General features: G+C 34.5%; 1 protein-coding gene across 1 annotated transcript in view; it reads left to right on the top strand.

Annotated features, from left to right (window-relative positions):
- The window catches only part of LOC108735763 (cyclic nucleotide-gated channel rod photoreceptor subunit alpha-like), a 59391-nt gene extending 43971 nt beyond the window's left edge, over window positions 1-15420 (top strand). The window contains exons 4-5 of the mRNA XM_025978926.1: window positions 1328-1588; window positions 13946-15420. Of these exons, the coding sequence (XP_025834711.1) occupies window positions 1328-1588; window positions 13946-14217 (533 nt within the window). The 3' untranslated portion in view covers window positions 14218-15420. The remainder of the gene's footprint in view (window positions 1-1327; window positions 1589-13945) is intronic.
- Window positions 15421-26282: the final 10862 nt, after the last annotated feature.

Genomic DNA, 26282 nt, shown 5'->3' on the forward strand with positions numbered 1-26282 from the left:
AAAAAAATTGGCAGTTATAGGGACTGCCGATAGAAGTGAAAACTTAGAACTTTTAGTATTAAAATTTGAAATTTCACAATGTTTGAATAAAAATTATCAACATCAATCTGGTTTTCACATCTATTGACACTCCGAGCAACAATTATATGCATGTTTATATGGTTTTTTATTATTCAAATATTTACATAAATTTCAATGTACTTGATTTTTAACATTGTTTGCATCATTGTCATCATTAATTTCAACAATTCTTAGACTTTTTGTACTTAATTATTTCATTGTGTTTTAAAAAAGATACAATAGGCTTATAGTAACTAAAGTAAGAAATGAAAACGTTTGATTGAAATTTATCTAAATATCGCCTAAAAACGGCATCGATCGCCGTAACTGTATAGCTACAGATACACTGCTACAAGCATGTCGGTGACGCGAACCCATAACATTTTCTCCTGCCAAAAAGTGCCCAACGTCGCTAAAGAAGTTTTCACTTCAAAAAAATAGAGAAAGAAGCATAATGTACATAATACACTGCTTAAGCATCACCTAGTTGTGCTCATATTTTAAATCAGAAAGTGAAAAAATAATGCTCCATGAAATTTTCATGGGAACGCAAAAACGGCCTTAGTTGTCCTTGTCTTTGCAATTAACTTCACAATGGTTCGTTTAAAATTTGTTATCAATGTCAATTTTGCGCCGGTTCATTAAAGTCGTCAGTAAGTCTTTTGCCGTCTCGCGTCGATTTGGAAATGGTGAGAAACCAATTCAACGTCTTGATTAAACGGAAGATATGAGGTAAAAGCAACTGACTAATTAACCGACGTCGTTACCCTCCCAAGAACGACGTCTTGCTTTCGACGAACGTCAGATGACGTGGTGGCGGTTACAATGTGGGCCCTCAGGGAGAGGAAAGCGGGCTTTCGTAAAACATAATTTTGTCAAAATAATTACCTTCCTCCCAGACAGCCGTACGGTTATTACTTGCAATAACTGTCCGCAGGGAGAATCGTACATACAATTCTATTCTTTTATCAAAAACTGCATTCACTCGAATGGGCACAAACGTAGATATTGCATGCTAGAATGATCCCTAATGTTTCAGTCACGTGAACAACAGCTACCACACTATTCCTCTCTTTCAGAAAAGAACAATAAAACATCTCATACAAAGCAAAACAATAAGCGTACCTCTCAAATCTTGAAACTAATTCCAAAATATGAAACTACCAACTGTCTAAAATTACACGAAGCTTTGTTTCGTTTAGAGTTTTAGAAACTATTAAACTGTATTGCAGTAGCAATTTATTAATCATTTTCGTATTTTATTTAGCTGCCATGGGACGAAGTCAGTCGACTCCTGGTCTCGTAGAATCCCGAGGTCGAATACCGTTGGAGGAGATGTGGCTTCCTCCAAGTTTAGCAGGATTAACTCCTATCTATCCCAGGTCACTATTAGAGACTCCGCCACCTCGTATCCTCGACAGTCCCGGTTCGAAAGGTTCACGCGGATCAAAGGGTTCGAGAGATTCCAGAGGTTCTACGAGCAGCGGAAGAAGTCAAAGGCAAATTTCCGCATCTCATGCCAGATCAGGTAAATTAATCACGAGGGGTAAAAACAGGCAGGAAACCCGTTAGTAATCATAATTTACTATGAACGATAGTAATAAAAAATCCGTGACTGACACAGTGTTGCCAGAGTTGGTACAATTGCACCAATCTAGTCCAATTTCATTATTTTTGTGCTAATTACATTTTTAAATGATCACAAGAAAAATAAACAATATTTATTCTAAAGCAAATAAAAAAAATGAATCGAATGATACCGTCGACCAATTCAAATGTTTATTTAGCTGACTATGCTGTCTGGTTGACTCTTTTCACTTATCTTTGGTATGGGTTAAGCTCATGCAGCTTTCGTAACGATTGGTTACGTCGAGCTTTAGCGGGAACACGTCACGGGGAAATCCCTATTTTTATTATTCAGTACAAAATACTTAAATTTAGTGCATTTTTGTAAAATATTGTGATATAATTAAAAGAAAAAACCTCTGGCAGCGTATAAGTATAATCGGACAAAGTCACTAAAAATCGAGATAATGCTAATACATATTATAAGAATCCCGATGAAAGTTGCTTATTTAGATTATTAGTCAAATAAGTCAGGATGCAAGGATTAGTAGGGATATAAAGCAGAGGATAGCGCAGGGTCGTGTCGCCTTTAATAAAAAGAAGTCACTTCTGTGCTCACGAACGGTTAATTTAGAAATTCGAAAAAGGTTGTTAAAGGTGTATGTTTGGAGCACGGCATTGTACGGGTGCGAAACATGGACAGTGGGCACGGCGGAAAAGAAAAGGTCAGAAGCGTTCCAAATGTGGTGTTATATGCGGATGATGAGGATATCGTGGGTAGAAAAGGTTAGAAATGAAGAGGTATTGGAAAGAATAGGAGAACAGAGGACTGTATGGAAGTCAATAAAAAATAGGCGAGATAGGTTGGTAGGACACCTTCTTAGGCATGAAGGTCTAGTCAGAGACATATTAGAGGAAGAAACAAAAGTTAAGAGGGGTAGAGGTAGACCTAGATTAGATTACTGTTCGCAAATAGCTAAGGATGTGGGCTGTTCTAGTTTTAGGGAAATGCGAAGTTTAGCTCAGGATAGGAAAGAGTGGAGGTACGTGTCCAACCAGTCTTAGGATTGATGACCTTATGATGATGATGATAACATGTAAGTTATCGAAAATTTTATACCAATCAAGTATGATATCCGGTAGAAAGATAGAATTTTCATCAATGTATGTAAGACAAGATAGTCGCAAAATTTGGTTATTTTTTCATTTTCTAGTTTAATATCGGCCGAGTCAAAAGCGTAAACTTCTCCAACATTTTTTAGGTTAAGAAATGCTAAACCAAACGCATAAATCAAACATTTTGAAATTTCATCTTCTTAACCTGATCTATTTTGAATAGACGTATTTAGGAACATTTGTTGTCATTGTTAGCAATTCTATTATATTATATACCCCGGATGCAATTTGGATTGTTTAAGATTTACCTACTTTAAAAATTGTCGCTAACTTGCATGCACACTCGATTTTTAACGATTTTATCAATCAATAATACACATATGCACTACCAAACATGGATTCTTCTATTATGCTACCGTTAATGACAAGTTATGTTATGCATATTAACAAGTTTCCTCCTATAGAGGGGACGGTACGGGGCGTTGTGTGTGTTGATACGTGTTCTTACGTGCTCTCGTAAAAAACGTAAAATTGAGTGATATTAGGAGTACAAAACATAGTACGAAATAGTAAAAAGTAAATTATAAAAATCCTGCACAAAATTGAATCATAACTAAAGAAGAAATATTTCGTCATCCAAGAAAAATCTCAAATAAAAGCGTAGACAACTAAAGAGAGGTTAACACCTAAGCACACGTATATAAAAAGTTTCCCTTATATGTGTTTTTAACCCTGAATGCACGGTCTAAAAGTGAACATACGCGAAAAGAAAATTTTTCAATTTTTCATTGTTACCGAATGAGTTAATTACCTATAGATCTGAACAAAGTGTTTTAACCCCTTTATATCGGTTAGACGGTAAACACACGCGGGAAGGATATGAATCTGGCCGGGATTATCCGGCGCTGCATATACCTTTCGCCCTTCTGTGTAAATTTAATTATAGCGTACAAATTGTCGCGTGTTCTATTCGAAATTAAACCTGTAGCAGTTTATTTTACAACGTTTACCGTATTTTCTGCTCTAAAAAGATTTAAAGTAATATAGAAATTCCGGGAGAGATGGACAAGTTCTTTTAAGTAATACATACTTTCATGAAAACATAAGAAACAATTCATCATCATCATAAGGTCGTCAGTCCTAAGACTGGTTGGACACGCACCTCCACTCCTTCCTATCCTGACCTAATCTTCTCATTTCTTTAAAACTAGAACATCCCACATCGTTAACTATTTATGAACTGTAGTCTAATGCAGGTCTACCTGTACTCCTCTTAACTCCTGTTTCTGCCTGTAGTATGACTAGACCTTCATGCCTGAGAAGGTGTCCTACCAACCTATCTTGCCTATTTTTTATTGACCTCCATAGAATTCTTTGTTCTCCTATTCTTTCTAATACCTCTTTATTTCTAACCTTCTCTATCCACAATATCCTCATCATTCGCCGATAACATCACATGTCGAATGCTTGTAACCTTTTCTTTTCCGCCGCTCCCACCGTCCATGTTTCACTCCCGTGAATTTCTAATTTCTAAATTAATCGTTTAATTGCAGTATAATAAAAAATATGTATGTGTGTGTGTCGAATTTGTTCCGCGCAACTGTCATTTCGTGAAAAAACAACTTAAATTTTAATTTTATAAAGTCATTCAATTATCGCAATTGCGCTTATACTCACAGCGACATTTTACACGATTGTGCATGGGGGATTTTAGGCACTACATTTGTCTGGCTGCTTATAAAAAATATTGAAATTTTTATAATATTTTAAAATGAATACTCAGACTATAAGTTTCGATTTTTTGCGAACATTGCAGCATCTGGCAGAAATTACCGCCAACGGAATGTGTCTGGCAGTGTTGATTATTAATCTTTAACGACATTTTGTGAAATATTATGTAAAAATCTCCACTCAGACTTTAAGAAAAGTGAGCAATGTATTTATGTACCTTCAGTACCTTTTATCTGCAAATTGGCCCACGGTTCAAGTTTAGCAGGTATGCATATGTTCAAAATACATATTAATACTACCCCATCCCACCCATTTTGTTACTCAGAAAATAAATCTGGCGGGTCTAGGATCTTGGACTATAATAACCTTCACTGCAACCGACGCATTCATTTTATTTCGAGCACTCATCGCAAGTGTTCTAATTTAGAATAAGTTCTTCCTTATGTGACTCTGGAGAACTGTCCCTTTGTGTCAATCTTTCTTTCTACTTTAATTTATTTGCGAAATTCATCATCGTTCCTTTATTTTGTAACTTTTGCTTTCTACTTCACGATAATATCGGACGATGCATGCATCCTAATGTTGATAAGGAATCTATATAGAGGTGGTTTTCATTTTTTCAATTGATTTTATCATAATTAAGATACTTAAGAACCCCAATATACATTTAAACCTCGTATACGCCAATGACACCGTCTATCATGATTTGCAGCTTCAGGATTATGTTGCTGTCTAGGGTTGCCACCCATACTTTATTATAAAGTACTGTACTCTATTTCGACTCTGTGTACGTTATACTTTACAAGACTCATAAAGTACGCAAAAATACTTTATTTAAGGCCTTAAGGACGTTCCCAAAAAAAAATTTTTCTTACGATCATCTTTAAAATTTAATTGTAAATACCTGCCTGTATTCTGAACGCATACGAAAAATTGCNAAGCTAATAAATAATTTGGCTTTTTTTTCTAAAAAAAAAGTGTTTTAGTAATGATATCTTTCCACATTCATCAGTTCGAGACGATACAAATATGAGACGTTGCCAAGTCGAGTAAAACTACGCAGTAGGTCAATTTTTTCGCTTATGTGCATGGGAGGCGGGGCAAAAGAGCGTAGTGCTGGTCAACTAATTCTTACAGTGCAAGTGGGTAATTATATAGGGAAATCGTATTCGTAGGTTGAGAACCACTGGTCTTTGGGAACGTCCTTAAGTAAACATCGTAATTTTGTAAGCGATTATTCGAAATTCAGAGTATTTTTACATCAATAATATTGCACAATACAATATTTCTGATTTCCCAAATCTGTTCAAAGTAGTGTCACTTTTGCTGTCCGTTCCGGCCACTTCAGCATTTACAGAAAGAGTATTCTCTGTTATGAACGCAAAGTGACGGGACGACAGGAATAAAAGCTTCATTAAAACTAATTAAAAATGAACTTTGAGTTTACTTAAATCTTTGTTTGCCATGTTTAGAGGCTATTAATGTATTTAAGAGCAACAGCAATTTGTTACTGGCTGCTAGGTGTAACAAAAAATATGTTTTTAAAAACAAAAAATAAAATACTTTATTTTTATGCTAAGTACTTTTTTTTTAACCTTTTAGTCGAGAAATACTTTATGTAAAGCCTGAAAAGGTGGCAACCCTATTGCTGTCTCTTGTGCAGGTTGCCTTACATTGATATTTGATTAGCATTACGAAAGAAGATGGTTGTAATCAGGGACGCAACAAGGGGGGTCCACGTGTACCCGGGCACCCACTCAATTGGATTGAGCACCCAGTCAATTCCAGTCGTTTCAGATAATAAACCAACTTGAAAGTTTGGTTCAAATAGTTCAAGCTCGTAAACGAGCAGCCGAACTCGATCTTTTCAAGTACGAGGGCGGTTCAATATGTACCCGTGTTAGACATGAAGACACCTTTTTTTTTAAAATTTGTGTTTTTATTTTTCAACATAGTCCCCTTTTATAATGATACACTTCTCCTAACGACCCTGCCATTTTTTTTACCCCTCCAAAAAATAAGATTTGTCGAACTCTCCAAAATCCCCCCTGTCTCGGCGATGACTTCCTCGTTTGAGCTAAATTTCTTTCTCGCTAGTCATTTCTTCATGGTAGGGAACAAGATGAAGTCGCAGGGAGTCAAATCGAGTGAGTACGGGGTGTGCGGCAGCAAATTCATAACGTAATTCATTCATTTTGGCGGCAACAACTCCTGATGAATGTGCCGGTGCGTTATCGTGTTGAAAACGCACCTTCTTTTTCGTCAAATGCGTCCGTGTCTCCTTCAATTTTTTGTCGAAGCGGTCCAATAACTCACTGTAGTATTGTCCAGTGATCGTTCTTCCTTTTCCTAAAAAATCCGTAAAATGATTTCCTCGGTAACAACGTTTGCCAGGCTTCCTGGTCGCTCCTATCAAAAACGGATCTTTGCCCACGTTTAAATTCGTTGAAGCAATATCTAACTGTGGTCGTAGATGGCGAAATGTCTCCATAAACAGTATCCAACTTTGTTTTCATCTCCTCGCATTTTTTCCCATCCAAAAACAAAAAGCGAGTTACCGAACGATACTGCTCTTTTTCCATCTTAGCGAAAATAACGAAACACGTCTCAGTCGAATGGCTGCCAAATCCAAACTAACCTATCAATCAGTCTGAAATTCGTTTTGGCGTGGTTTGATAGATGGCAGCACACGATGACAACACCAATTTCCCTCAGAAACGTCCTCTGTCTTCAAACACGGGTACTTATTGAACCGCCCTCGTATTTTTTTTAGTCATTTATAGTTTATGATGGGAGTACCCAGTCAAACTGTTACCTTGTTGCGCCCCTGATTGCAATTGATAAATTGTGTGAAACGTAATTATTGTAACATGTTCATCTACCCTATCAAAATTGTACTAGTGAGATGGTCCACCAGTAATTTACCTCTTGTTTACCGATTTACAAGTCGCTACACAGCCTGTTCGACTTTTTAATACAATTTTTTCCCATTATCTTCGCAGTCATCAACATTCCATGCTCATATTACGTACTCCATATATGCGTTTATTATTATGTGTATAGTCACCTACCGAATTCAAATGAGATTGAGTGCTTTCCGTTTAAATTAAGTTGTATCTCATTTCAGTCTGGTGGTAAATATTCACCCGGATTAATCTTGATACGTCTGTCTTAGCGAGTTAACGGGTTAACACCAACCGGATGCTGCAAATTTTACCAACGAAGTGCGAGCACTTTGGCGAAGTTTCTTACTGTACATTATAATACCTGTCATACCGGATTTTGGTACACTTACCAAAACTGCTTCAAACAATAACATAATGCATTATCCACCGTGTTGGCCTTTATCTGCACTTGTAATTCCATTAAGGTTGACACTACCTATTGGTAACTGACGTGGAAGCATGGCCTGATTGATTAATACGGCTGGCTACGTTGCAAATTAAAGACGTGTATTTCGAATCGGCGACTGCTTTAGTAATAAGTATAATGTTTCCTTTCAGTGAAATTTTTAACACGACAGGTTAACTGTTAATTACAATATATTTTATACTTTTATATTCATTAGGTATATATTTTAATTTTAAAATTGAAATTTTTATCATAGACGTCCAACAGTTCTTAATTTTTTAAACATTTATCTTTTACTAGAAAATACTACAAATAGCGCAGTAAACGCCATCTGTAGCACGATACCACATTTTAGGATTACGTATGCTCCAACAAAGTCCATTCAAACGTATGGATATCTACTTACTGAAGCGAATCCCGGCGTAGCTAACCACTACGTGATAGGAACGTTACTATTATTGAACAAAGAAATTCGACTTCGTTGAGGTGCCGATCGATACGTACTAAAAGCAATATGATCCGAAAAGAATTACATAAAATTCAGTCATTTTTTTTTTGTTTAAAAAAAAAAACAGAAAATTAGTAAATTCTGGAAATTTTTTAAAAATATTTATCTAATCTAATCGATTCTGTCATAACCAACTCGATACTTTGAATTAAATTATATAGTTAGGTTAGGTTAGGTAGTATATATAATTAGATATTTTTATCCAGTACTCAATATCGTAAGGTCGTCAGTCCTAAGACTGCTTGTACACACACCTCCACTCTTTCCTATCCTGAGCTAATCTTCGCATTTCCCTAAAACTAGAACAACCCATGTACTTTAACTATTTGCAAACAATAATCTAATGTGGGGTTACCTTTACCCCTCCTAACTCCCGTTTTTCCTCTATTATGTCTCTGACTAGACCTTCATGCCTGAGAAGGTGGCCTAGTAACCTATCTCACCTATTTCTTATTGATTTCCATAGAGTCCTCTGTTCTCCTATTCTTTCTAATACCACTTCATTACTAACCCTCTCTATCCATGGTAACCTCATCATTCGCCACATTTCAAAAGGTTCTATCCTTTACTAACAGTAGTTTCGTGAAATGTACAAAACAACTACACAAACATAAAGTTTTATAATCTCCACATGATGAATTCTTGTATTTATAATTATCAATTGTATTGCGTATCTCTGTCTGAAACCTTCGGCTCAGGCGGAAACTCACAAGTAGACTGAAATATCTGCCTTTCAGACCTCGATACGTAATGTACTGTTTAATATACCTAAGGTTCATCGAAATATTTCTCCTATTTTTTATCTGCTTGAAATTTACTCTGTCTTATATTGACCACCCGGTGTATAATCGGATCAATTTCATCTCCGAACTCCGTTTGCATTTATGTTCCATTTAAAGTAAAACGTTTTGGAAAGTTTTATTTGGTTTTCGGCATTTGCGAGCCTGAGGGCATGTTTTATGGCATTAGGGAGCTAGAATGACGAAAAGGACTCTCGGAGAGACATCTCGTTCCTAACGCCATTTCGCTAACGGAGATACGGGAAATTGAGGTCAATTACTGTTTATTAGACACCACACGGAAATCTTCCCGATTAAACTCCGTCAAAATTAACACAAACGCCAGTTAATACCCCCAGACTCCATTACGACATGAAAAACTAAACGGAGATGGCCACTTCTTCTAACACCAACGAAAACAGATGCCAAAAATGCTTTCTGTCTAACTTTGTAGAGTTTCGTAACCACTGCAGCAACCCTTATAATTCATGTCTATCAATTCTCATTTCACTTTCATGTGGTTTCTCCATCTTTTGAAATGAAATTTCGCAATTAGTGTCAACGTTCCTTATTAACGATTCTTCAACTATTCGTAAGTAAAAAAACCATCAGTCAAATGTAAACTTGACTCGCACACCGAGGGTTTTCACATTAATTAATCCATTATAATAAAGGTAATTTCTATACGCAAATAAAATATAAAACTTAATTTATGACGTTAAAGGTTAAACGCTCTATTTTCCCTGTTTCAGATTATGTTTTATAACGACAGCTTATTTATTAAAGGGGATTTTAAAATCAAATCGCATTTCAATAAATAAGCAAATAAATTAATGACGGTCAGTTTATTGTTTTTATCCAATAAAATACGTCCCATGAATTTGCAGATTTGTTGCAATGTCGCCGAATTTTTTTCTAGATTCTTTTTCTCTCAAAACTTTCAATTCAATTACTCATAGCGATTCACTTAGGGACAGGTAATGCACTGCGGTTATAGATAATAGACACAACTTTTTCATTTTTATCTTTTATCTTAAAACTTGGCCAATAGAGTTACATGTTATTAGGATTTCGTAGATTTAGAAAAAGCTTTTGACAATGTTAAATGAGATAAGATGTTAAATATAATAATAAATAATAAATGTGAGATAGAGATAGAAAAATGATACATAATTTGTATAAAAATATATAAAACTTGAGCAAGAAAGAATAAAGACTAGAAAAAGAATGAATACAACGTTAGTAGGCGAAAAATTAAAAGTGACAAATCTGGAAAGTCGAACAACTCAGGATGGAAGGAGCAGTAGAGATATAAAACAGAGGATAGGGCAGGGTCGGGTCGCCGTCAACAAAAAGAAGTTCTGCATACTCATGAGGTATTCGGAGGTTTCAGTAGCTCACCGAACAGAGGCTACTGCGTATGTCAATAAGAAATAGGCAAAATAGGTCTATAGGACACCTTCTTCGATATGAAGGGCTTGTCTTAGGACTGACGACTTTATGATGATTAAAGGTATTTCAAATTGTTATTTAAAAATCTGATACAAATTAGGGATTAATTCGGGACCAGGTTAATTACCAAATCAGTTTTGTTAACCATAAGTAATTGCAGTTAATTTCCTTCTTATACTTAATATATTTTCAAATAGTAATAACCTAAATAGCATATTTATGTATATTGGTTATATCTACTTAGTAGGGAAATATCCGGGTCCATCTGCCCTGGATCACTTAGGCAAATGCTGGGGCAGTAATATTCAACACATAATCTTTTACTCCATTCTGTCTTCATTTCATCTGTCTCATCCATTCCCACGATTCCTAACACGAACACGCATTTCGTTCAGTTACATTGTGTGTAAAACATGTGTCACATTAATTAAAAGTGCTGTGGGTTAATTGGGGCACATTTACACCAATTAACCACAACACCTTTAACTAACGCGAACACGCGTTCCGTTCAGATACCATTTGTACAAAACATGTGTCCTAAACTAAACTCATCATCATCATAAGGTCATCAGTTTTAAGACTGGTTGGACACGTACCACTCCTGAGCTAAACTTCGCATTTCCCTAGAACTAGAACAGCCCACATCCTTAACTATTTGCGAACAGTAATCTAATCTAGGTCTACCTCTACCCCTCTTAACTTTTGTTTCTTCCTCTAATATGTCTCTGACTAGACCTTGTCCTACCAACGTATCTCGCCTATTTTTTATTGACTTCCATAGAGTCCCCTGTTCTCCTATTCTTTCCAATACCTCTTCATTTCTAACCTTTTCTACCCACGTTATCCTCATCATCCGCCTGTAACACCACATTTCGAACGATTCTAACCTTTTTTTTCCGCCGCGCCCACTGTCCATGTTTCGAACCCGTAAAACGCCGTGCTCCAAACATACACCTTTAACAACCTTTTTCGAATTTCTAAATTAACCGTTTGCGAGCGCAGAAGTGACTTCTTTTTATTAAAGGCGATACAACCCTGCGCTATCCTCTGCTTTATATCCCTACTACTCCTTCCGTCCTGACTTATCTGACTTCCTAGGTATCTAAAATCAGCCACTTCTTCTAATTTTCCGTCTCCTATTTTTATATTCGCTCTTTCCCTACTTTTTCTTCCCTTGCATACCAGTATTTTAATTTTACTTTTATTTATTTTCATACAGTACTTATCTGTCAGTACCGCTTCCATTTTATTTAAAGCTATCTCTAAGTCCTCCTTGCTAGATGCTAATACTGCTATATCATCTGCAAATCTAAACATACTAATCTTTTGCCCTTGCACATCTATCCCTACAGTTGTGGTGTCTTTAATGAAGTTGATCGCGTCTTCGATGTATAGATTAAAAAGTAGCGGTGACAGTGTGCTTCCCTGTCTGACTCCCTTTCTAATATTTACTTCTCAACGTTGCAGCCCCAGCTCTATAAATGCCTGTTGCTCTTTATACAAACTATAAGTATCACTCTTCTATCTTTGTAACTCATCCCTACATTTTTAAGTATATTTAACTAAACTAAAGGTGGTTAATTGGGGTAAGTCCTTTTTGTAACGTATTCCTTTTTTACTGCAATACCATGATGGTTGTAACAAAAGTCGATTAATCGATTATATAAACTTTCATACCTAACAGTCACATGTTATTAATTGTTCTCGCGAGTTCCGAACATAATTTTTAGCGACATTAATGGCACCCATTTTCATAAAATCTCAAAACTCAAACAGGTAAGTGAGTACAAGCACACTCGAATGAAATAATGAACACATCAGTCAAATTTTACGCCAGAGAGAACATGGGTGATTAACGATCTCTCCTAACGTTAATTAAAAACTTAGACTTGGGTAATTTACGACAATCGTTTACTTCCAGCTAATGTTATACAATCAACAATCGTACTTTCCATATTACCACAAACGAATCAAGCTTCTGCTTCATCAAAGTTTAGATAATTATTAATTTTGATGATTCCCTGTATGAAATCTGATAATAAATATGAATAAATTGACTTTCGTCGCGAAGTGAGTACCTAATTGTTCGAAAAAGTTGACATTTTTTTTTATTTTTGTCATAAATTGCGGAGCGCTCTTTAAAAGTCCGGTTTAAAATTTAGTTCAGAACAGGGTAAATCCTCAAACCGCTAATCCACTGATTTATTGGAAATGTCGATGCACATAAATTTAGAGCGCCAAACCAGCGACAACTCGGGTCTTTATTGCCTACATATATACCCGAACGTGTTTCTAATACGGGTCCAAATGATTTATGTAGACAAAATGCACAAAAAGCACCTTTCTGTTTATGGCAAAGATATACACGATACATGCTTCATACGATTCAAAACTCTCAGAACACTATTACATCAGCAATCTCTAGCAGAATCAAACAAATTATTTTTTTTCCCACATTATGAGAAATAAAAATTATGCCCGTGAGTCATTAACAGGTATACGGAGTTCTTAAAATCTAATAAGTACGATTTAATACGATTTTCACTGCTGAAAAGCAGAAATTGTACAGCGGTCTGTAGTAGACAGGTAAAAGAAATACCTCTACGTAAATAACGCCTAGCTATAGCCTAAATGTGTGATTATACTGTAATGTTCGTGGGTTTAACAAAATTAACTTCCAAAACTGAACACGCCAAAAACTATTTATTTACACTAATTATTAAAGAAATTAAAAACACTATTAAATTATTACTGAACTTAGGTCATTCACTGCTATCACTGTCAATTTATTTCTGGATTCACTTCTGCAACGGTCCATTTATTTCTCCTTCTCAGCGATCGTGTCTTCCTTTAAATACTCTTTTGTATACTTTCGGGAGCCTTCTGGAAACATCCGGATAGTTTCTTTTTTTCTTTACGGCGCAGATTCTGGAAACATCCGAATAGTTTCTTTGTTTCTTTGAACTGTTTAACTGTTTTTCCAGAACGCAGGTACGACACACACATTTACAAATACGGCGCACATGAAGAAAGGCGCCCGCGGCTAATCGACGAACCGATAAGCCGTTCAAGCACACGTATGCCCGATCGCACACAAACACACTCGTGCTCGCTACAATACGTATTACGGAGGAAAGCCAATACATTTAAAAGCTTCTGTATTTAAGGTATGCACGCACATATGTGGAAAAATAGTAAAAAAAAACAAACAAAAAACATCAACCCTTTTAACACACGGAACTATACGAAACAAAAACTGGGAAATATGCAACTGCAAAGCCATTGTTAATTCCAAACTTTTAAGCTTTAAATTCCAGAAATTAACAACGCATTCACTTTGTACCCGAAATTTCAATTAATAACTTACATTTTTTCGTTATAGGCACTACACTTCACTGCGACAGTATGACTCAATTGGTCTCTGAAGCGGCTACACCACTGCTGGGTTCACACGAAGCGCTCGAGGCCGAAATCAAACGCCTTCGCGAACGTTTGCAAACAGTGGAGTCGGAGAATGCGGCGATGAGCATCAAGCTGAACCAGCAACAGTGGGAATTGCAACATCGTTTGGCCGAAATTGAAATGCAAATTTGCGGCTCCAGATCGACGAGTAGCTTAGAAGACAACGAACGCAATCGCGAAAGCATTATTTAACAACTAAATCCGCTGCCTTACAACATACTACAAGCGCAAACGTACGCTATTGCGCAGTACGTTGTTTAATGGCGGCAAGATTAAAAAATAGAAAATATTTATACATTGTGTACAGTGATTACATAGATAGCTATCGTTAGTGTTTCGGTGACATCGTTAAACGGGTATAAGTGTTAACAAATCGGTAAATGCACACGTGTTTATTTTATAACAACTTATCACATACCAAAAACATTTTTATACTTACTGTGACCTTTCGGAATTATTTTGGATTTATACATTAAAGGAAATTGGTTACACGGTACACGACGTCAATTCTTTTAGCTGTAACAGCTTCTTCAATTATTTGAAGCGATATCTAAACTGAAATGTTTTCGTCAACTGATCGGGGCAAAATTTAAGGGAATTGTCGCGTTTTTGTTTTTAATTGACTTAGAAAATAAACACGAGTGATGAACTGAAACAATTAAAGTGGACACGTACTAATTATTATATGAACTAAATGGATTTTGTAAAATCGCAATTAGAACAAAATCGGGCGGGTAAAAAAAAAGAAAATTTTTGAACTTATATTGCATTCAATTACAAATGCTCCTTGACTGCCAAATAATATTAATATTTTGTAGAGAAACTGATATAAAAATATATTGTACAAAACCCGGTGAGTGAGCTTGAAAACAAAAGCGTAGACATAAACACGTATTATACATTTGGTGCTTAAATGGAGAACTTTGTGTTGATATGCGAGGTGCCATAATTTTGCCATGTAAATAAATAACCGTAATAGAAAATGAGTGTTAATTGAACTTATGTTCCCGTATATCTTATTATGGTGCGACAGAGAGATGGACCCCCTTCAAACCACCCCCTATCATCACATCGTCATCGTCATCATCCACAACTTCTAGCTGCGTTTGACGTCTTATGAACTTAATACCTGCTACTGATTATTACTTGCAGCTTTTTAAAGATTCATTAATTTATTGAAATCATTTTTTTTATATCGTTAAGGTACATTTAAGTTTATCTGGTAATATTTGTAATTAGATACTAACAAAATAGAATACCTATTATAATCACAAAAACGCCACGATAAAATACATACTTAAAAATTGGCAGCGAGATGCGGTAATACATTAAAGGTTAAGCAATTAGCAATATTACATAGAATCAGTGGCGTAATAATAAGCAGAACGGGGAAAATGCCACGGGCCCCCGGCCGGAGAAGCCATGAGGACAGAAGGAATCTTACATTTATTTCAAAATTTGGTAAAAAATATTAATTTTATATTTAATCAATTTATGTTGAGCATTAACTCAAGAACATACACGAATTATACAAACAAATTAAGAAGATTTAAACACATTCAGAAGAAAAAACAATAGAACATGTAATTATACAACACGCAACACACAAACATACCGGGATAGGGGTTAAGAAATCGGTTTAATGGTATTATTTGTACATATGAATTTAAATTTTACACTATACATGCGGAGTTGCCTGTAACGAACGTTGCATTGAAGCGCGCTCACGGCTCAAGCGATCCCCACTACGAACTCGACTACGTGACCGAGTAGAGGGAGGACATCCGTTGCATGATTTCGTTACATAGCAACTCGCATGAAACGAACTTACCCTTCCGTGCGTAAAGAATTTTCACTTCAAAAAAATATCGCTCAGTTTTAGAAAGCATCCACTGCAGTAAGTTCATTTTTTTGCCGCAGCACTTCTTTAGTAGCGCGGGCTAGTGATGCTCAGGGAATCCCCGCTTTTTATTATTTTATTAAGGACGTTCATGCGCTACGCTAGAGTCATGAGTACTGACTTTTTACGAAATTTATTCGGGTGCCAACTAAACTTTTAAAATGTATCTACTATTTTACTGTACTTGTCTCAATATACTACGTACTTTAAATTTATACTTTATTTCGTAATTTATTAAGATGAAACTACAACGTAAACATTTTTTTATCCCATCCGATAAATTTGCGCGGGCCTCAGATGATGATATGATTACACCACTGCATAGAATGTCGTATGAACATCTGGAATGTTCTCCTCCCTCGAAAAACCTACTGATTACATAATCGAGATTCATTAGCGCATTTGGTTCCATGTGAGGGTAGACCACTTCTAACATAATATCATTACCCATTAGATCAGTCGTATAGAAACGAGATGGAGCTAATCGTAATTTTTCTTTCCCCTGGCAACACTTGGATAATTATTGGCCAGTTTGTAATGCTCTTCCTCTTTAACGAAACGATCAGATGCTAAATTACATTGAAAAAGTTCTCCAACTTAGATGAGATCAAAATGTGACTTGGAGTGTTTTCATCCGGAAATCTGTGTTCTAAGAAAGTTTTACTTAAACACTCTTTTGATGCTTTTTGTCGTGATAGTCTAGCTTTGTCGACGATAACAGTTCCACTGCTTTCAAACTTCCAAAGAGTACGATGGGAGGCAGTGAAATTTTAAAAAATAAACGCACCGTATCTGTAAGACTAGTGTTTCCGACAATGTAGCGTCCAAAACCTCTTCCGGAAGTTGATTGATGTCGATTATCCCACCTGAATGATCATCATAAATTCCAACATTAACTCCGTCAACTAACGTCAATGCCATACTTTAAATAAACAATTTCGAAAACAACAATTTTTAGAATTATTTATGTACACTTTCCAGCAACTCTTCTAAGTGCAGAAGATTGTTATAGCAAAGAATATATTTTAGTACTTTACTATGTCTTATTTATAGATCATAAAACCAAGATTTTCTTCATCAGACAAATTGTTTTAACTAAAGTATAAAGGAAAATTTTTGGCTACAAACTAGGAAGTAAAGCGAATGGCAGAGTCTTTATGGTGTAGATAGCTTTGCCAAGTTTAATTCCAATTTCTCTTAATGTACTCTATACAATTGCCAATTGGTAATTAAAAACATGTTTATAATTACCCATTGATTACAAAATGTATCATTATTCAACTGAAGTTAGTGTAAAATTAAACCATACATTGATAACGAATACAATACCAACTAGAATCGAACGCACCTGAAAATCGCCCAATACATAATTAAGTTTTAATCTTTTAATTGTCTCTAAATTATATGTACGTATTTGGAAGTAAGAATATTACATTTCGAAGCCTATAAAAGGTCAATATTATTAAAGAAATGTTGTAAATTGGAGTAGACTCATTAGAAGGTGCCTGCCTATACACCAGTTACTTTGAGGTAGTTCGTCCCAAATTTCATTTACGGTGAAATTGCATAAATATACTAACCAATAGTTAAAAGCGTTTCAATTATGAAGATGGAAAAAGGTTTCTGACAGAGTTAAATAATCTTGGTTTTAAAAATAAAAATTATTATGGAGACTCATCTTTCATGATTTTTATAGTAATAAATTTTAACAGTAGCTAAACTTAACATTTTTTGATAATTGGAAAATTAACTTTAACTCAATTTTATTTTTTCATAGGCATTTTTATGCTTTACGGATATTTTATAAACAAAAAAGAAAAGTAAGTTGTAGAAATCGACAATGACCCACAGATATTTGCTTAACAGTTCGGATACAGCCCTAATATTATCAAGGTTTTCTTTTAGGAATTTTAAGGTATAAGTTACTTAATTTTTAATTGCTGATTTTATTATTCACACCTAAGCCATACTACCTGCCTTAACTTACGTTCCATCCTATACTTCAAATTGTCAAAAACATATGGAAATTATTACCAAGTTATATCTGGAAATTTCGGTTCTTTCGAAAATCCGCAAATGATAGAAAACAGCAAAGAAAATGAAGTCAAGAAAAATCCCAAATGCTCATTTTAGCAAAAACAGCATAAACATAACAGTGTAACAATGTCATACCACCAAAAAGTGACATTTAAAGTGTCAGGTCAGTTAGAACTGAGAACATAACTAATAATATAATTAATTGTTTTTATAAGAAATGGAATCACACATAGCAAAATGACACCATAAAGATGTTGCTCTGCACTATACCTCCTGTTTTGTACCGCAATTCTACTCTATACACTTAGCTAGCACTGTCAGGCTGTTATATTTTTTCTTATGAAGAAAGTCAAGCTTCAATAATCCACTATAAGTAATAGTAAAGTACAGAGGCATATTTTCCGACATAACAATTCGCAGCATTCAAAAGAGTAATTACTAGGGATGGACCAGGTACCTGGTTTTAAACCGGTACTTTTGTTTTAAGATCCCGCCAGTACCGAATAATGAAAACAGAAAAAACAAACACCAACAAAAATAATTAAATAACTATAACAAAAGAACTACCTAGTGAAGATTGTATTATTTATTGCTTACTAAATTATTTGTTATTTCGATATAGTTCTTATGTTTACTTTTTCTTGTAAACAATAATGCATCAGTATTACCGGAATGTTACAATTTCTGTCACTTATTGGTATATCAGCTTTTGACCAACGATAACTGGGATACCGATTTTGTCACCTTGCAGACTTTTGATGTTTATCATCATCAGAATCATTTCAACTCAACCCTCTCGTTGAATCCACCAATCAAGAATTAAAATTTCATCGGTTTAGTGTTTAAACGACTTTTTTAATGGGACTTAATGTGGTTTGGAATGTTGGTGAAGGTGACATTTAATGGAAATGCTGCCCAGACGAAGACATGAAGCATTAAGCGTAGTGGTTTTTACCCGATTATCTAAAACAAAATCACTATTCATTGCATCTCTAGTTATTGCAACGTAGAGATACAAAATTCCAAAAATTCTGTATGCCCATACATGGACGCTGTAACACAAAAATAAAGTGCATGCTTTTCACTTTTATGGGAACTATGGGATTATGATGGAAGAACGTGATAATCAACTTCATAAGATGGATATATCAGGGAAATATTGTGAGCTATAAACGCTACCCCTATTACAGATACGCCCGTTCTTATTTTGCTAGTTTTATTTTTACAACTTCACTGCCTCCAATCGTACTCATAGGAAATTTGAAAACAGTAGGGACTTTATCGTCGGACGGCCACAGAAGCATCAAGGGAGTGGTATCTGTTTCCCCAAGAATATACTAGAACTCGGAATTCTTATTGAAAACACTCCAAGCCACATTATTTCTATCGAAGTTCAGAGATCTTATTCAGTGTAATTTAATATCTGATAGTCAGCTTAAAAAGAGGGGATTACATAGAGGTCATTAATACTGTAACTAATGCCAGGGGAGAACAAAAATTACGATTAGCTCCAACACCTTTCTGGTCTACCTTTATGTGGGATATCAAGATGATAAAATCGTCGGTTTTTGAGGAGTATAATACTACAGAGCATATTCGACACCTTCAAATGACTTTCTGTCCCTTATTATCCACAGGTTGTCGTAAATGTTTAACCTTTAAAGTTTAAAGTGTTTTTTAACTCACCGTCAATTTATTAATATTATTTTTTAAGTGGCGTTTTATGATTTTAGGTTTCTTTTATTTATTCTATTTGTATTTATTAAACTGAAAGAGCCTCACTAAAACAGTGATATTAATTATGTCATATATAAATATTAATTTTAGTTTAGTTATCTTATGTATTCAACACGTATGCTATCAGTCAGTTAGTATTTTAAAAACCTAATTTAAAGAGTTAAACTAACAATGACCCCCGCCTATTTGAATTTCGTCTACAAGGCATTATTAGGAGTTATAACTCGAAATTTCGACTTGTAACTCTAAATGCTTATTAACGTAACCTAGCACAATCCCAGGCGATAAGAGAATTTTAAGAAACGGCAAAATTTTATGTTGTCTTTACCTACTATAACTTTATGATTACAACCAACCGAATTAAGTTTAATTAGGTTAGGATCATAATTTTAGGGTAAGTAGTCGTGTACTTTTTTTTTGTTTGCATAGTTGAACCAAATCTAATCTTACTCAATTGTAACCTAACAGACAATTGAATCACTGACAGCAATCGTCACAACACTTTAGGATAAAATTATGATTTGAGGTGAAAGGCCGCGATCTAATGAACTGTTAGGTCCAGACGTTTTGTCGGAAATTGCAGCTAATATCTTCAGTGGTACTGTTCATTTTAAGAAATTGGAGATATGCCCCTTCCCTTTATTAGGATGTGCCGTAGCAAAATTCCAAATTCAATCATATTTGTCTGCGGAGCTCATTTCTCCACCGATCATCGAGCGAGAAACAGACAAAAGTGTACAGTACCATTTGCAAAATTATTTGATCTGCCTCGTTAAAATTTAAGAATATGCTTTATTTAAAAGCATATTTAGACAAAAATAATGACAAGTGAATTAACTTAACGTTCTACACACCTATAAAACTTTTGCTTTGTTTTCTATTGTTAATATATATAAACATTTTCGTCTAATACTGTACAGTTCTAGCCGATCTCCTAAGACCGCCCATCGAGACGTCTACTCGTTCAAGCTTGTTCCAACTTTCTGGCTTGCTCACGCCTAGTGTGTATTCTTTCTATCTTCGCGCAGATTTCTTCAAGGTTACAATTCTAACAAATTGAAATAGACTGTACTGCATTGACAACGTGGGCGCTGAGGATTTTAGCCACATTGTTAACGAAACGTCTGAACCTAACAGTTTCATTGGCATTCAGCACTAATCATAATTCTACGATACAGTTGGGGCGATCAAAAATGACAAAGTCCGCAATAAATTATCTGTGGTAATGGATTTATCTTCTTTCTTGTTTCCACTTGGGACAGTAGTGATTGCTACGTTTTGAACACGCCCTTGTTAAGTTAGGAAATGCTTCATGAGTAGTACAGATAAATAAAGTCAAAAGACATAACCGAATAACAGCAAGTGGTGCAACGGTTGGAGGTTGCTTAGGTACCCAAAAAATCAGGGTCGGCTTTATAATTGGCTGTTCGAGTTATAACTTTAAACTAGCGTCTTTGCATTCCTAAATTCGTAAGAAAATTCCGCTTGTCTGCATCTCTTTTTGTTACACATTAATTAGTATAATGTTATTCTTTTTTCTCTATTAGTGTCCGCTGCAATTCATACCTGACATCTCTTTTCTATGTTTACGATATTCCCTACGTCTGTCGCAAGTAAAAATAGGCGTTCTGTAAACAGCCGCTCTTGTCTATTTAATAAGTTGAAAAAAACAAAGAAAATGCAAAAGTTTTATTGCAGACTATGCCAATTTTGATAGTCCCAACTATACTATTGAATCCGGACTTGAAAGCCTATGTTCTTATACTGCTGATAAATCAATACTCAACTCGAAATTTCAAGGTGCAGGTCGAAATTTCGAGTTACAAGCCGAAATTTCAAAAAAATATTATGTTTGCCCTTTGTACGCCTTCGCACATTTCAAACTAATTATTATGAAAGTAATGAATTCACAAGTTTTAACTTCGCCCACCCCCACCCCCCCGACAACAAAAAAAAACGTGAGAGCAGGGACCAACCTTCTCCCCATTTCACATCACACTCAAACGAGTCCAAACTACTCGGTCTATATTATTCCTAACACAATTATTTTGTTAAAACTTAATTAATTAGTATAAGGTTGCAATTGTAATGGTTTTTCTTTAACTTAAAAAAAAGGAATATGCACGTCACCAGTACAACCGGTAGTACTTGTTAAATTTTTGAATCGAAAAAAAAAAATAAAACTACCTACAGACTAACTACTAGTTCGTAGTAGATATGAACGTGTAATTAAAATATTATTGACAACACGTTGCGCTTGTGACGCTGTAATCCCTACTTCCTCTGTACATTTTACTTATTCAGATGATGATTATGGCATTTAAGAAATACTAATTGGATATATATATATATATATATGTAAAAAGATGACTTAAAATTCAACATACAGTGATATGTTTTGGAAATGGATACCAGAAAATTAAATTGCCAAACTTTCTTTGGTTATATTCACTTAACATTAGTTCAATACATTGAACATATTGTTACTTAAATAATTAATAGGTACATGTGTACATACAATGGATAGTACAGTTATATGACTACATATTAAACATTATTTGCAAATTATTTTGGTCGATATGTTACCGGAAATGTACGAAATCCGTCATTGCATACAGTTCCCAGGAAATGTATGTAATTCCTAAAAACACTCGGAAATGTGTGAAATAAATTATGTTAGACACATTTCCTAGGAAATCTATACATTTCCTAAATGGCGATCGAAAATGCATTGCAGGTAGGGTTGCTACCTTTTCAGGCTTTACATAAAGTATTTCTCGACTAAAAGGTTAAAAAAAAGTACTCAGCATAAAAATAAAGTATTTTATTTTTTTGTTTTTAAAAACATATTTTCTGTTACACCTAGCAGCCACTAACAAATTGTTGTCGCTCTTAAATACATTAATAGCCTCTAAACATGGCAAACAAAGATTTAAGTAAACTAAAAGTTCATTTGTAATTAGTTTTAATGAAGCTTTATTCCTGTCGTCCCGCCACTAAAAGGTTAAAAAAAAGTACTCAGCATAAAAATATAGTACCTTATTTTTTGTTTTTAAAAACATTTTTTGTTACACCTAGCAGCCACTAACAAATTGTTGTCGCTCTTAAATACATTAATAGCCTCTAAACATGGCAAACAAAGATTTTAGTAAACTCAGAGTTCATTTATAATTAGTTTTAATGAAGCTTTATTCCTGTCGTCCCGTCACTTTGCGTTCATAACAGAGAATACTCTTTCTGAAAAGGCCGGAACGGACAGCAAAACTGACACTACTTTGAACAGATTTGGGAAATCAAGTTGTTCCGTACTTAGAAACATTCTTAAAAATATTGTATTGTGCAATATTATTGATGTAAAAATACTCTGAATTTCGAATAATCGCTTACAAAATTACGATGTTTACTTAAGACCTTAAAAAAAGTATTTTTGCGTACTTTATAAGTCTTGTAAAATATAACGTATGCACAGTCGAAATAGAGTACAATACTTTAAAATAAAGTACGGGTGGCAATCCTAATTACAGGTAATACTAAATAGGCAATAATACGGCAGGCTGTTTGGAGATATACCTATATCCATTGGTGATGTCAAGTCATTGTTTAGTTAAGGGGATTTATGACAGACCGGAGTTTTTTTAATACCCCTGCTGATATGTTAGATGTTAGAACAATGTGACGAGATTATCTTTGTTTCAGCAAACAGGATAACCTTTAATTTTTAGTATGTTGTAGGGGTTAGAATGCCGATCATTTTCATATGCATATGTTGGGCGCGGGGATCATAATGATGCATATTTTTCGAAGACGTTATTCCAACATATCAGCCCGAATCCGGCGGGCAGGGACATTGCAAAAACTCCAGTCTATTATAAATCTAACTAACAACCATACAATAACATCACTAAAGCATATACATCTCCAAACCTAACCTAACCAAACAATAACGTCACCAATACATATAAGTACATCAAGCGATCGAACTAGAACCGCGTAAACACAGATTCTTAGTTTACTAACTTGTTTTATTAATTTTATTCGCAGAAAGTTTTAGTTTTCCCAGTACAATATCGGATTTTCATACAATTCCTAGGAAATGTATACATTTCCCAGGATATGTGTATATTGAAAAATCTTCGAAACAATATTTTATAGATTTCCTAAATAACCTCGGAATTGTATACAATTCCTAGATTTCATACATTTCCGGTGACAGATACACATTTCCAAAACAATTAATAAATAAATGAACGAAATGAAAATTTTATATAATGTAGTTATTGTGTTTTTCAAGGATTTAATCGTAAAATAAAAGAATTCAACTGCCATGTTCACAATTTTGTCACTTTCGAATTGTAATGTGGATACAAAACTACATATGCTAGCAATTAGTACCTATACATACTGAGTAGTGGTCAGCGGTAGCTTAACGTACAATAATAATAAAAGATAAAAACGTTATTTGCTTCAAAAATGAAAGTGTAGTCTTGTATATTAGCTATAAAAAAGTACATTTTAAAACGAGACCAAAGTTTTTTAAAGTAATTGATCTTCTTTACTATCACCAAGCAGAACTCTTGTTGCAGTATTGCATATTTTTTTTACTGCGCCTATTAAATGCTATTTTTAAAAGATCATCCAAGTCGCGAAAACTAAACAGAAAACCGAATAATGTAGGTAAAAACACTGCAACAACTGTTCTAATTCGAGTTTGTTATCGGTATATTTGTTGCTAAATTGTTAATAGGTATGTAGATACGCGACAAAACATTAATAAAGATATCAGAATTTTTTACCACGTAGATTCAAAAATATTTTTAAAAACGTAATTCGGCCCATATCACGAAATCAGTACCACTCAGAAATATTTTATGGTTCCAATTCAGTAATACTGACTACCTACAATAATTCGAGCAATTTATTCCACTAGCTTATTCTTAACTTTACATTTTATCATTGTTATTAAAATGTTTAATACAAATCCAATAATAAAATATTGAATTCCAACAGTCGGTTTTTATTTAAAATTACTAAGTACTGCAAATTTCATATATAAAATAAATGCATGTGTAAAGGATATGCAAATTTCGACATTTATATAAAACAACTCTGTAACTATAAGACAACTCTGTAACTACAAAAAAATTAATGGCGGCTTCTCGATCTCATTTTTTGAGACAAATTTATTAGTATTTTCAAAAAATTGCTATTGTCTTTTGTTTTTGAGTTATAAACAGAAATTGAAAATTTCGAATTTTGGCTACATGTCCATATCTTAATTGTTTATAACATTAGAAAAAACAACTTCTCTTACCATATGAAACTCAATCGTGGTTAATATTAGATATTAAGGTGAATATTCGTTCAATTTTTATCCACTATTAATTACTTCAAGTTAATGAGGAAAAATTGTTGCTGTTGTCACACCCTCGCCGGGAATCGAACCCGGGACCTGAGAGAGGTGATACCAGAAACAGTAACGAAACGTACTTTAGGTTACAGATAGGTCGAACTAATGTATGTATGTTATATATTGAACGATTTAAGAGATAAATAAGAATTTTATTGACAGCATCAATTCCCACAAGGTTGCTAAGCTTGGCCGATGAGGGATGGTGATGTGTCGACTTTTCAATACGTTTGTTAATAAAACTTAATTAAGTTGTACAAAACTTCTTTATAACAAGCTATTGACTTGGAGTGTAGACTGCCTTTGATAATTACTAAACCATCTTATTTAAGTAACTTATTAACTTCTGATTTAGAATATCTGTTAAAGTAAAGTAAACGTTGAAATTAAGATGTTTATTAAATTAACTGCATACTACAACTGAGGGTAAGATACTGTAATGTTTGTAGGTTTAACAAAATTAACTTGTAAGACTGATAACGACAGAACTATTTATTTACACTAATCATTAACGAACTTAAAAACACTATTAAATTATGACTAAACTTAGGTTATGAATTATTCTATTTATTTACACTACTGTTGATATATCACTATTCACTGTGCTATTTATTTCACTGCTATAACTCTCAGTTTATTTCCCGGTTCACTTCTGCAACGGTCAATTTATTTCTACTTCCTCTCGGCGATTGTCTCTTCCATTAAATACTCTTTGTTTCCTTTCTGGAACCCTCTAGAAACATCCGGATAGTTTACTTTTTCTTTGAACTGTTTAACTGCTTTCCCAGAACGCAGGTACGACACACACAATTACAAATACGGCACACATGAAGAAAGGCGCCCGTGGCTAGTCGGCGAATCGATGAGCCGTGCTCGCTACAATACCCTATCCTATCGGTCTTATTTATATATTTGCAAACAATCATGGCGATAGTGGCTTATTCACTATTTGTCAGGAAACGGTATCTATTACAAACAGAATGCAATAATTATATAGTTAATAAGTCATGAATATAACATATACATTAATACCATATGAAACACTTTAATAAACTCAATAGTGGTTAATATTAAAAATTAATGTGAAAATTAATTCAATTGTTACCAAGTATAAATTACCTCAAGTTAAGTTCCTCAGGTACTTCTCTACTTAGAATTGGAACTGTCCTTTAAGTA

This window comes from Agrilus planipennis, unplaced genomic scaffold (genome assembly GCF_000699045.2).
Source record: "Agrilus planipennis isolate EAB-ADULT unplaced genomic scaffold, Apla_2.0 scaffold138, whole genome shotgun sequence".
Lineage (NCBI taxonomy): Eukaryota > Metazoa > Arthropoda > Insecta > Coleoptera > Buprestidae > Agrilus > Agrilus planipennis.